Source organism: Cherax quadricarinatus, chromosome 87 (genome assembly GCF_038502225.1).
Source record: "Cherax quadricarinatus isolate ZL_2023a chromosome 87, ASM3850222v1, whole genome shotgun sequence".
In the NCBI taxonomy this organism is placed as follows: domain Eukaryota; kingdom Metazoa; phylum Arthropoda; class Malacostraca; order Decapoda; family Parastacidae; genus Cherax; species Cherax quadricarinatus.
The window spans coordinates 477660-491747 of record NC_091378.1 but is presented as its reverse complement, the minus strand read 5'-3'; the positions used below and the strand labels follow the sequence as shown (position 1 = coordinate 491747).

At 39.3% G+C, this 14088-nt stretch overlaps 1 protein-coding gene across 1 annotated transcript in view; it reads right to left on the bottom strand.

The window, feature by feature from the left end:
• LOC128703807 (CLIP domain-containing serine protease B4) overlaps positions 1-13562 on the bottom strand; it is a gene marked incomplete at its 5' end in the record, with an annotated part of 33716 nt that extends 20154 nt beyond the window's left edge. The window contains 3 exons of the mRNA XM_070103772.1: positions 10454-10656; positions 13063-13174; positions 13541-13562. Coding sequence (XP_069959873.1) covers positions 10454-10656; positions 13063-13174; positions 13541-13562 — 337 coding nt within the window. The remainder of the gene's footprint in view (positions 1-10453; positions 10657-13062; positions 13175-13540) is intronic.
• Between the last annotated feature and the right edge of the window lie 526 nt (positions 13563-14088).

The window sequence follows — 14088 nt, the reverse complement described above, 5'->3', positions numbered from 1 at the left end:
GAGGGGCCTTGAGACGTGACTAATGACTAGAGGAAATGTCATTTTAGTGCCAGGAATGTCTTTCTTGTTTATTCTGGACCCTATTCGGAAATTGGCATCTTTTGAAATTTTTGTGAAATTGGCAAAATTGCTAAATTCTGACCACTGTACTGGATAGTTGAATTTATAAATGGGTGGTTTCTTGCACCCATTCGATAGAAAAAATGGAGTTCTAGCGAAATATTCATGTTTTTTGTCGACTAGTACAGTGAAATTGGCCGAAAATGGGGCTCAAAGTGGGCAAAATCGCCGATGCGTAAATATCGCTGAGACCGCTAACTTTGCGAGAGCATAATTCCGTAAGTTTTCTATCAAATTTCAAACTTTTGTTGTCTTTATGATCGGGAAAAGATTCTCTATCTTTTCATAAGAGAAAATAATTTTTTTTTTGTTTTTAAATTTGGCCGACCCTGAGAACGAGTTTCGGAGAGGGCCTGTCGACCCTCAAAGGGTTAAAAAAAAAAAAAAAAAAAAAAAAATTATGATATAGAATTTTTTTCCAAAATTAATGAAACCAAAAGTACGAAATTTGATGGAAAACTTACGGAATTACGCTCTCACAAAGTTAGCGGTCTTGGTGATATTTACGCATTGATGATTTTGCCCAGTTTATGCCCTATTTTTGGCGAATTCCATTGTTCCAGTTGACTAAACTCATAGCTCTTTTGCTAGTATTCCTTCTATTCTACTCATTGAGTACAGTGGCCCTCCCTTTTCATTGGGCTCTGTTTTCGCAAATTTCAGTTATCGGCAACTTTTTTTCATAAAAATATTGACTCAGTTTTCGTTACTTTCCTCTCTTCTCGTCAGTGGTATGGTACCTGTCCAAGTGCTGCACGCACACAAAGCCTCCCACACACGCATTCTGAGGCAGTGTTGCTTTGTTTCTCGGTTAGTAAACGTTATCCTGTGAGGTCACAGGAACACTTTGTAATAATTCATTGTTTTTTGCACTTGTTTATTCTGTGCGACTGCTATATAAGCCACCATGGGCCCAAAGAAAGCTGCTAGTGCCTGTCCTTTGGTAAAGTAAGTGAGAAACACAATAGAATTAAAGAAAAAGATTGTAGAAAAACACGAAAGTGGTGGTGGAAGAGGGTGGTAGTGATGGTGGTAGAGGGTGGTAGTGATGGTGGTAGAGGGTGGTAGTGATGGTGGTAGAGGGTGGTAGTGATGGTGGTAGAGGGGGTAGTGATGGTGGTAGAGGGTGGTAGTGATGGTGGTAGAGGGTGGTAGTGATGGTGGTAGAGGGTGGTAGTGATGGTGGTAGAGGGTGGTAGTGATGGTAGAGGGTGGTAGTGATGGTGGTAGAGGGTGGTAGTGATGGTGGTATAGGGGGTAGTGATGGTGGTAGAGGGTGGTAGCGGTTGTGATGGTGCTAAAGGGTGGTAGTGATGGTGGTAGAGGGTGGTAGAAGTTGTGATGGTGGTAGAGGGTGGTAGTAATGGTGGTAGAGGGTGGTAGTAATGGTGGTAGAGGGTGGTAGTAATGGTGGTAGAGGGTGGTAGTAATGGTGGTAGAGAGTGGTAGTAATGGTGGTAGTAATGGTGGTAGAGGGTGGTAGTAATGGTGGTAGTGATGGTGGTAGAGGGTGGTAGTGATGGTGGTAGAGGGTGGTAGTGATGGTGGTAGAGGGTGGTAGTGATGGTGGTAGAGGGTGGTAGTGATGGTGGTAGTGATGGTGGTAGTGATGGTGGTAGTGATGGTGGTAGAGGGTGGTAGTGATGGTGGTAGAGGGTGGTAGTGATGGTGGTAGAGGGTGGTAGTGATGGTGGTAGAGGGTGGTAGTGATGGTGGTAGAGGGTGGTAGTGATGGTGGTAGAGGGGGTAGTGATGGTGGTAGAGGGTGGTAGCAGTTGTGATGGTGGTAGTGATGGTGGTAGAGGGTGGTAGCAGTTGTGATGGTGCTAAAGGGTGGTAGTGATGGTGGTAGAGGGTGGTAGCAGTTGTGATGGTGCTAAAGGGTGGTAGAGGGTGGTAGAAGTTGTAATGGTGGTAGAGGGTGGTAGTAATGGTGGTAGAGGGTGGTAGTAATGGTGGTAGAGGGTGGTAGTAATGGTGGTAGAGTGTGGTAGTGATGGTGGTAGAGGGTGGTAGTGATAGTGGTTGTGATGGTGGTAGTGGTTGTGATGGTGGTAAAGGGTGTTAGTGATGGTGGTAGAGGGTGGTAGAGATTGTGGTAGAGGGTAGAGCTGCAAGAGGTCTCTGGATATTTTTTTTGTATGACAAGGGTCCAGTGACTCTCAAGCTGGTCCTAGTGCCATTAAAAAACAAAGAAGGGAAGTAACCCAGGATAAGGACTTGGTACCTGAAGTCTTTATGGATGGAGATTTCCCTTCCAAACAATAATCAGTCCTCCCTCTCCCTTCCTCCCTGTCTTCCATACATCAACAAGTCTTCAATAAAGGTAAGTGTGATGTTAAATGTTCATTTATACATGTTATTAGTGCTTTATAATATATTTATCATTCTTTTCTGCATGTAAATCTACATTTAATCTAAAACAAATAGTTTTTGTTAATACTTTTAGGAGTCTGGAACGGATTAATTGGATTTACATTATTTCTTATGGGGAAAATGGTTTCAGTTTTTGTCATTTTCACATTTCATCAGACTCACTGGAATGGATTAATGATGAAAACCACCCATTTACCTATTTCAACTACCCAATAAAGTAATCAGAAATCAGCAAGTTGGCCAATTTCACACAAAATTAAAAAATTGCCAATTTAAAAATAGGGTCCAGAATAAACAATGTAGACATTCCTTGCACTAAAAAAATTTCCTCTGTTCCTTAGTCACATCTCCAAACCCCTCTTACATTATGCTTGTTTTCCATTTTGAATTTTTATTCACACAAAAATAGAATACGTACAGTGGAACCTCTACTTGCGAGCGTGTCCACGTGCGAGTTTTTCCAAATACGAGCAGTCGATGGGTCGATTTTTTGCTTCCATACGCAAGCAAAATTTCCACAAGCGAGCAGACCTCAAGGCAGGTTCCTTGACACTGGTGAGGGGCTCTTGCTCTTGATCTCGGGAATTGTATCTCGTTTGTTTGTTTATTGAAACTTGGGCAATGTATGATGGAAAGATGCTTCTTAACATACACCAAAAATGAAAGAAATCTAAGCATAAATAATGGAGTTCACTTCTCAGCAATTAGCCACCCCTTAGCGGTAATTTCGAATGGTTTTTATGGTTGTATTCTCGTTTTTTTGGTCTCATTTGATAGAATGGAAGATATATTACAGAAATAGATATGATTTTGATTGCTTTCATGACGAAAAGTGCCTTGAAATTGAGCTCAACCTAGGAGAAATGGTCCATTCCTTGACTATTTCAGAGTAAACAAATGACCTCACTGGCCATTCCAATATGCAGTCGTGAATGGGTTGACATATTTATACAATTATTGCAATAAGGAATAACAGTAAATCTTATATTTTTAGTGAATAAAAATTACAAATAATTTATATAATAATAATAATAATAATAACGATAATGATAAAAATAATAATAATAATAATAATAGTAATAATAATAATCCTCCATGGGGAAGTGGAACAGAATTCTTCCTCCGTAAGCCATGCGTGTTGTAAGAGGCGACTAAAATGCCGGGAGCAAGGGGCTAGTAACCCCTTCTCCTGTATATATTACTAAATTTAAAAAGAGAAACTTTAGTTTTTTCTTTTGGGCCACCCCGCCTCGGTGGGATACGGCTGGTATGTTGAAAGAAAGAAGAAGAATAATAATAATAATATAATATGAATAATACCAATATGTATAATAATAATAATAATAATAATAATAAAATATGTCACTAGATGGCAGTGTTTACCACAACAAAGAGGGAGCGGTTGTGGCCGCCTCCACCTGTAATATATGACATATTTTATTCATTCTCGAGTAAATATCATATTTCTATGTTATTTATATTGTCTGTTATGTCATATTAGATGAACTGTGATATATAAATAAGCCGAATAGATGATATTAGCGAAATTATTCATGAAGTACAGTGGACCCCCGCTTAACGATCACCTCCAAATGCGACCAATTATGTAAGTGTATTTATGTAAGTGCGTTTGTACGTGTATGTTTGGGGGTCTGAAATGGACTAATCTACTTCACAATATTCCTTATGGGAAAAAATTTGGTCAGTACTGGCACCTGAACATACTACTGGAATGAAAAAAGTTCGTTAACCAGGGGTCCACTGTATTTTGCCCGGTCTCCAGACAAACTTTCGTCCACCGCCGACACCGCCCATACCACTACATGAATGACATACAGTGGACCCTCGCCTAATGATGGCTTCGCATAATGTTAAATCTGCCTAGCGATACATTTTAACGCAAAAATTTTGCCTCGCCTAGCGCTAAAAAACTCTCCCAACGCAATTTGTCCGAGACGCGTCCACGTGCGGCCTGAGCCAGCCTCACTTGTTCCATGGGTGGTAGTGTTTACAACCAGCCTCCGCAGTCACATCCAAGCATACAATCAGAACATGTAGTATTATCACAGCGTTTTTTGTGATTTCACCTGCAAAATAAGTGACCATGGGCCCCAAGAAAGCTTCTAGTGCCAACCTTACAGGAATAAGGGTGAGAATTACTATGGATATGAAGAAAGAGATCATTGCAAAGTATGAAAGTGGAGTGCGTGTCTCCGAGCTGGCCAGGTTGTATAGTAAACCCCAATCAATCATCGCTACTATTGTGGCCAAGAAAACGGCAATCAAGGAAGCTGTTCTTGCCAAAGGTGCAACTTTGTTTTCGAAACAGAGATCGCAAGTGCTCAAAAATGTTGAGAAACTGTTATTGGTGTGGATAAACGAAAAACAGATAGCAGGAGATAGCATCTCTCAAGCGATCATATGTGAAAAGGCTAGGAAGTTGCATGAGGATTTAATTAGAAAAATGCCTGCAACTAGTGGTAATGTGAGTGAATTTAAGGCCAGCAAAGGTTGGTTTGAGTGATTTAAGAATCGTAGTGGCATACATAGTGTGATAAGGTATGGTGAGGCTGCCAGTTCGGACCACAAAGCAGCTGAAAAACATGTGCATGAATTCAAGGAGTGCATAGACAGTGAAGGACTGAAACCTGAACAAGTGTTCAATTGTGACGAAACAGGCCTGTTTTGGAAGAAAATGCCAAGCAGGACCTACATTACTGAGGAGGAAAAGGCACTCCCAGGACATAAGCCTATGAAAGACAGGCTTACTCTGTTGATGTGTGCCAATGCTAGTGGTGATTGCAAAGTGAAGCCTTTATTGGTGTATCACTCTGAAACTCCCAGAGCGTTCAGGCAAAAGAATATCCTCAAGGCTAATTTGTGTGTGCTGTAGAGGGCAAACCAGTAAGGCATGGGTCACTAGGGACTTTTTCCATGACTGGTTACACCATGCATTTGCCCCCACTGTGAAAAATTACCTAATTGAAAATAAATTTGACCTTAAGTGCCTCCTGGTATTAGACAATGCTTCTGGTCATCCTTCAGACATGGCAGAGCGACTTTCTGCAGACATGAGCTTCATTAACATCAAGTTTTTGCCCCCTAATACCACTCCTCTCCTGCAGTCCATGGACCAGCAGGTCATTGCAACTTCAAAAAACTGTACACAAAAGCTCTGTTTGAAAGGTGCTTTGTAGTGACCTCAGAAACTCAATTGACTAAGAAAGTTTTGGAGAGATCACTTTAATATCCTCAACTGTGTAAACTTTATAGGTAAGGCTTGGGAGGGAGTGACTAAGAGGACCTTGAACTCTGCTTGGAAGAAACTGTGGCCAGAATGTGTAGACAAAAGGGATTTTGAAGGATTTGAGGCTAACCCTGAGAAGCATATGCCAGTTCAGGAATCAACTGTGGCACTGGGGAAGTCCTTGGGGTTGGAGGTTAGTGGGGAGGATGTGGAAGAGTTGGTGGAGGAGGACAATGAAGAACTAACCACTGATGAGCTGCTAGATCATCTTCAACAGCAAGAGGCCACACCTGAGGAAACTGCTTCGGAGGAGGGGAGAGAGAAATTGAAGAAGTTGCCTACTTCAAAGATTAAGGAAACTTGTGCCAAGTGGCTTGAAGTGCAAACCTTTATGGATGAAAATCACCCTCACACAGCTATTGCAAGCCGTGCTGGTGACTATTACACTGACAATGTTGTGAAACACTTTAGGAAAGTCATAAAGGAACGAGAGGTACAGGCCTCTATGGACAGATATGTTGTGCAACAGAAGTCCAGTGACTCTCAAGCTGGTCCTAGTGGCATTAAAAGAAGAAGGTAAGTAACCCCGGAAAAGGACTTGCTACCTCAAGTCGTAATGGAAGGGGATTCCCCTTCTAAACACTAAGACCATCCACACTCTCCCCTCCTCCCATCCCATCAATCATCACCAGATCTTCAATAAATGTAAGTGTCATGTAACTGTGCATGTCTTCTTCAGTTTGTGTTTTTTTTTTTTTTTCAACAAGTCGGCCATCTCCCACCGAGGCAGGGTGACCCAAAAAAGAAAGAAAATCCCCAAAAAGAAAATGCTTTCATCATCATTCAACACTTTCACCACACTCACACATTATCACTGTTTTTGCAGAGGTGCTCAGAATACAACAGTTTAGAAGCATACACATATAAAGATACACAACATATCCCTCCAAACTGCCAATATCCCAAACCCCTCCTTTAAAGTGCAGGCATTGTACTTCCCATTTCCAGGACTCAAGTCCAACTATATGAAAATAACCGATTTCCCTGAATCCCTTCACTAAATATTACCCTGCTCACACTCCAACAGATTGTCAGGTCCCAAGTACCATTCGTCTCCATTCACTCCAATCTAACACGCTCACGCACGCTTGCTGGAAGTCCAAGCCCCTTTCCCACAAAACCTTCTTTACCCCCTCTCTCCAACCCTTTCAAGGACGACCCCTACCTCGCCTTCCTTCCCCTATAGATTTATATGCTTTCCATGTCATTCTACTTTGATCCATTCTCTCTAAATGACCAAACCACCTCAATAACCCCTCTTCTGCCCTCTGACTAGTACTTTTATTAACTCCACACCTTTTCCTAATTTCCACACTCTGAATTTTCTGCATAATATTTACACTACACATTGCCCTTAGACAGGACATCTCCACTGCCTCCAACCGTCTCCTCGCTCCTGCATTTACCACCCAAGCTTCACACCCATATAAGAGTGTTGGTACTACTATACTTTCATACATTCCCTTCTTTGCCTCCATAGATAACGTTTTTTGACTCCACATATACCTCAACGCACCACTCACCTTTTTTCCCTCATCAATTCTATGATTAACCTCATCCTTCATAAATCCATCCGCCAACACGTCAACTCCCAAGTATCTGAAAACATTCACTTCTTCCATACTCCTCCTCCCCAATTTGATATCCAATTTTTCTTTATCTAAATCATTTGATACCCTCATCACCTTACTCTTTTCTATGTTCACTTTCAGCTTTCTACCTTTACACACATTCCCAAACTCATCCACTAACCTTTGCAATTTTTCTTTAGAATCTCCCATAAGCACAGTATCATCAGCAAAAAGTAACTGTGTTAATTTCCATTTTTCACCACACTCGAATTTGATTCCCCATAATTTAATCCCACAGCCTGTGTTAATTCCCATTTTGAATTTGATTCCCCATAATTTAATCCCACCCCTCTCCCGAACACCCTAGCATTTACTTCTTTTACAATCCCAGCTATAAATATATTAAATATATTAAAATTAATATTTCATGTGGTAAAAAAATTTTTTTTCCATATTTGGGTGTCTTGCACGGATTAATTTGATTTCCATTATTTCTTATGGGGAAAATTAATTCGCCTAACGATAATTTCGCCTAATGTTGAGCTCTCAGGAACGGATTAATAGCGTTAGGCGAGGGTCCACTGTATTTTATTCATTCTAGAGTATATATCATGTTTCTATGTTATTTATATTGTTTATTATGTCATAGATGAAGTGAGATAGATAAATAAGCCATTGAGTTGATATTAGCGAAATTACTGAAGTACAGAATTCCACTGGGACGGATTAATTGCATTTCAATTAATTTAAATGAGGAAAATTGACTCTGCAAATGAGCAAATCCAGTTGCGAGCAAGGTCATGGAATGGATTAAACTCGCAAGTAGAGGTTCCACTGTATTTACTTTTATGCATACTACTGAATTACTGTAATATTTGTATAATGTCAGTGCATCCCTAAATGCATATCAAACCGGCAAGCTAGACACGTATTGGACAAGTGACTTCATTTGTGTACTCTGGAATATCAGCAAAAATCAAGCATTTCCACTATTTTGAGCTAAATTTCAAGCTACTTTCAGTCCTGAGACCAATCAAATTCATCTCTATTTCTGTAATATATCTTCCATTCTATCAAATGAGAATACAACCATAGAAACCATATGAAAACACACTGCAAAGTCACTGTTTTAAACCAAAAAACCGATTGCAGTTTTTCTCATTAAGCACTGCGTGCTGCCAGATTTTTTTACATGGTGCACACTTACCGCATAGACCCATTCTCTCATATCTAGGCTCAAATTAACTGCTCACAGCTTACATGAGCGAGCTGAGCTCATGGCATTGTACTACAGGACTGACACTGCTTGAAAGCCATTATATAATTGGACCGACACCAAAGGGCTAAATGGGGATCCGTTACTTAGAGGTCTGACTGTACTTCAGTGGGAAATGGCTAGTTAGGAAAATAAATTGATGTCAGGGAATGATACCAAAATTTTTACCAATACTAATACTCAGTTTTAGACAGATACCGCTACATACCGATCTTGATGCTCAATTTTAGGTCAATACTGATATTTTAGCACATCTGAATCAGGGCCACAGTATAGAATATAAACAACTTCATTTGAAGGCATTTCCACAACTTTATTCTTCAGTGACCACATGAAAAAACTAAATGAATCCTAGAAGTTCAAACCTATATGCCTAGCAACACTGCATCAAAAAACACTGTGGAGCTTTTAACCCTTTGAGGATTTCGGCTGTACTAGTACGGCTTACGACCCAGGGTTTTTGACGTACTAGTACGGCTTACGACCCAGGGTTTTTCTCGGGCCCCTGACACTTATTGACGTACTAGTACGCCTAATCTCCGTTATGCGCGCCGTTCTAGCGCCACTCAAATCTAGTGGACTCTGATGAAGATTTAATTTCCTCATGTTTACCATATCTGAGAAAAATTTCTCATCGCTGGTAGTGTCTGCAATGCCTACATATGAAAGAATGGGTCTATGTGGTCAGTGTGCGCAGTATAAAAAAACACTCCTGCAGCATTTAGGACCTTGTCGTACACAGTGCATAATGAGAAAAAAAAATTTTTATGATATGGGATGTTAGTGCTTTGACCGTGTTTTTGGAATAAAACAGCAACTTCGCACTGTATTTTCATATGGTATTTATTGTTGTATTCTAGTTTTTTTGGTCTCATTTTATAGAATGGAAGACATATTACAGAAATTGAGATGATTTTGACTGGTTTTACAATGAAAAGTACCTTGAAATTGAGCTCTAAGTAGCAGAAATGTTCGATTTTTACCAAAGTTCAAAAGTAAACAAATCATGCCAAGCGTCCAATACTCGTCAACTGGTGAGTCTAATATTCTTTCACAAGTGCACTGATATTATTTATACCATTTCTACACTAATGCAGTAGTCTGCATAACAGTAAATCTTCTATTTTTTGTAAGAATAAAAATTGAAAGTGGAAAGCCAAAGAAATACAAGAGGGGCCTGGGGATGTGACTAATGAACAGAGGAAATGCTATTTTAGTGCCAGGAATGTCTTTCTTGTTTATTCTGGACTCTATTTGGAAATTGGCATCTTTTGAAATTTGTGTGAAATTGGCAAAATTGCTAAATTCTGACCATTGTACTGGATAGTTGAAATCAGTAAACGAGTAGTTTCTTGTACTCATTCAATAGGAAAATGGAGTTCTAGAGAAATAGTTATGATTTTTGTCGACTAGTACACTGGAACTGGCCGAAAATAGGGCTCAAAGTGAGCAAAATCACAGATGCGTAAATATCGTCGAGACCGCTAACTTCACTAGAGCATAATTCCGTAAGTTTTCCATCAAATTTCATACTTTTGGTGTCATTATGATTGGGGAAAGATTCTCTATCTTTTCATAAGAAAAAATAATTTTTTTTTTTTTTAAATTTGGCCGACCCTGAGAACAAGTCTCGGAGAGGGCCTGTCGACCCTCAAAGGGTTAAAGTCTACATTCCATTCTGTAAGATGGATGGACACCCAAATTTGGTTTAGGCCTAACCACAATAGTCATTTAATGGAAAATTCTTAAGATTATGTCAAACCTCTAAATATTAAGAGGTTTGGGGTACCATTATTCACTTACCTCCAGAGAGATCTATAGGTCTATTAAGTCTTATGAGACCAATATCATCAGAAAACTTTACTCTAGTATCATAATCAGGATGAGTTACGACTGCCTCAGCAGTGAAGTTCTGGGCAGGGAGTGAGCAATACTCATCTCCCAGGCGTGTCATGTAGCAGTCTGGGTCAGTTTTTATATCCCATTCTCCTAACCGGATGACCTCACTAGAATGAAAATGAACACTTGAATAATAAAAATATGCATTAAGCTAATTATACATTCTAATGAATAAATGCAATGTGAAAGTTCCTCAACTGAAGTCTTTAATGTTTAATCATAACACTTCTTACATTTAGTAATCATTGCACTTCTTCCCATTAATTTGTGAAAATTAAAAATGTATACAATTTTAAGAAAATGCATTACGCTTTTAATTTACTTAACTAAAATTAAAATGCTCAACTACCCATGAGTCATGCAATGTCAATAAACAGTTAATACAAGTACAGTGGTCCCTTGAGTTCCAATATTAATCTGTTCCAGAAGACGTATTGTACCTGCAAACCATTGCAACTCAAACCGCTATGGTAGTACATTCCAAGACTCCAAAAGTGCAACTCATACTGTACCTTACACACTGTCAGATATAACCTGCAGCCACTATCTCCCTTCATCTACTTCTCTCTTATCTACAATCACAACACTCTTTTCATCTCTATGATAATTTCTTTGTCCTTTTTACTAGCTTAGATTCATCAGCCACTTTAATATTCTTTATTATTTCTTTTTGCTTGATAATATTAAAGATAGTTGTCTGTGGAAAGCCATACTCATGCACCAATGCTTGATCTTCAGAGAAATGGCTGTCTACTGTACACTTTAGGGGCCATGATGACCTGTTAATGCAAAAGATGATGTAATTTTCATACAAAAGCAGTTATGAAGGCTAAATAATCCAGAATTAGTGTGAAAACATCTGTAATAGCTTCAGTCTAATGAGTAAATTAACTGTAGTGCAAACTCTGCTATTGGCTGAGATGCTACCATAGAGACATTCAACCCCACTGCTGACTGGCTGCTAAGCTGCCCTCACAGACCCCCACTCCTATTGGCTCAGATGCAAACTACCGGATATCTGGTTTGCTAAGGCCCACCCATAAAAAAACTGATGCTTCTATTGGCTTAAATACTACCCAAGAGGCAAGTTACCACTTTACTGGTTGGCTGAGGGCCACCCACATGTGCCGTCCACAGTAATAATAATTGTAGATGAATGGTTCAGAGAACCGACAAGTTGATAAATTAGACACATGTGCAACTCTTGGGTATCTTTACTGAGGAAACGTTTTGCCACACAGTGGCTTCATCAGTCCATACAAAGGAGAATCATGAAGAACAGGAGGAGAATGAGGTAATCAGTCCCTCAACCTTGAGTCGATGTGATCAGTCCATCAATCTTGATTAGAATACAGCATATGTGTGGAGAAGTAGCTTATATACTGTAGGCAGGAGAGGTGCAGCAGTTGTAGGTGGTGTCACATTTGTCCAATACGGAAGTAGGTCGTGCCCAAGGGTTAGGCAAGCGAAGAATTCCCAAGTACAGTGGAACCTCAAATATTGAACTGCTCCCAACTCAACCAATTATGTAAGTGTATTTTTGTAAGTGCTTTTATAAGTGTATTTTTGATGGTCTGAAATGAGCTAATCTAATTTACATTATTCCTGATGGGAATAAATTCGTTCGGTAACGGCACTCGAACAGCCATCTGGAACGAAGAAAGTTCAATATTTGAGGTTCCACTGTATTAAGATCCCAAGAAGTTGCAGTGTCTGACAGGATTGTAGATGAAGGGCTCAGAGAACTGACACGTTGATAAATTAGACACCTGAAGAACAGGAGGAGAATGAGGTAATCAGTCACTCAACCTTGAGTCGATGTGGTCAGTCCAGATGGACTGACCACATCGACTCAAGGTTGAGGGACTGATTACCTCATTCTCCTCCTGTTCATGATTCTCCTTTGTATGGACTGATGAAGCCACTGTGTGGCGAAACGTTTCCTCAATAAAGATACCCAAGAGTTGCACATGTGTCTAATTTATCAATAATAATAATAATAATAATAATAATAATATAATAATAATAATAATAATAATAATGTGTATGTGTTAATGCTTTAGCTTCGAACTTACAAAGTCTGACAAGGAAGATGCGAGTGTATGCACCCAGCTGTAGTGCCAGTAATACAGTAATAATAATTTTTCCTACAAGTACATGAAGCAACTATTACAGACCTAGCTGACATCATTAGTAAAACTACTGTATACAGAAAGACTCTGGTTATGCAGATTATTTCAGGTTCCCTAGGATGTGACCCCAAAACAGTTGTACCATCATATGCACATCGTCTCTAATTTTTAATTGCAACTCAAAACAAGATTCCTCTATGGGGGTAAATAGTAACTAAAAATTATTGTAACTAGCCCATGATAACTCCAGGGACCACTGTATAAATTAAATACTGTAGCAACAAAATATTTCTTTATAGTATTCAAAATAAAACAATACTGTATCTTGTACCTATTAGGTCACTCGCTTTAATATCAGATAACTTTAAATACAGTACTTACAGTTTCCTTGCCTGTAATGCAGAATGATGCAGACAATGAGCAGCAGTTAGTATGTATCTTTCACTAATAACTGACCCACCACACAGGAAGTGTATCCCTTGGGATCCAGGCTCTATGAAGGTAAATTTCTTTTAGTAAAGTTATGCATTACTTATGCAAACTGTTACTATCATTTGAGTGGAATATCATTATAAACCAAAACAAAAATGTAATTGCATAACTCATTTTAACATAATATTTTTCCTTTAAAGGGGGTGGCTTGATGCAGGTGAAGGGTTTTTTTGCAATGAATTGTTGCTACCCTCCCCAAAATTAAATCACACGTGATTACTTCCTATTCCTTAGGCACTTTGAATGATCTCATTTTAGTGCTCTCACAATAACAAAAGTGTACATTTTTTGAGCAAGGGGATTACAGTGCTAGTCACGGCATTATGCGGCCCCTCCCCCACACACGTACCAAAACACAAATACGTACCATGAAAGGTTATACAGGTCCTCCATCACAAATCCGGCATCATTGGGACCTGTAGTGTGCCGGATTACTGAGTTTGTCGAATTACAGAGTGGTTAGGTTAGAATACACTTAATAAAATTAACCAACTTGACTTACACAGTTCATTGAACATCGGCAAAAATCGAACATTTCCGCTATATTGAGCTCAATTTCAAGGTACTTTTCATCATGAAAGCAATCAAAATCATGTCTATTTCTGTATTATATCTTCCATTCTATCAAATGAGTCCAAAAAATGAGAATACAACCATAAAAACCATACGAAAATATACTGAAAAGAGGCGGCTAATGGCTGAGAAGTGAACTCCCTTATTTATCGTCCGTCTTTTTTATTTTTGTTGTACGTTAAGAAGCATCTTTCCATCATACATTGCCCAAGTTTCAATGAGATAGTCCAACAAACAACCGAGAAAAAAAATATTTACGAAAAATCATATATGGCAAGCCCAAGCCAGGTACTGGAAATAAGTCACTTTGTCTGACTTTTCTGGGTTATCCCAGGTTCTCTA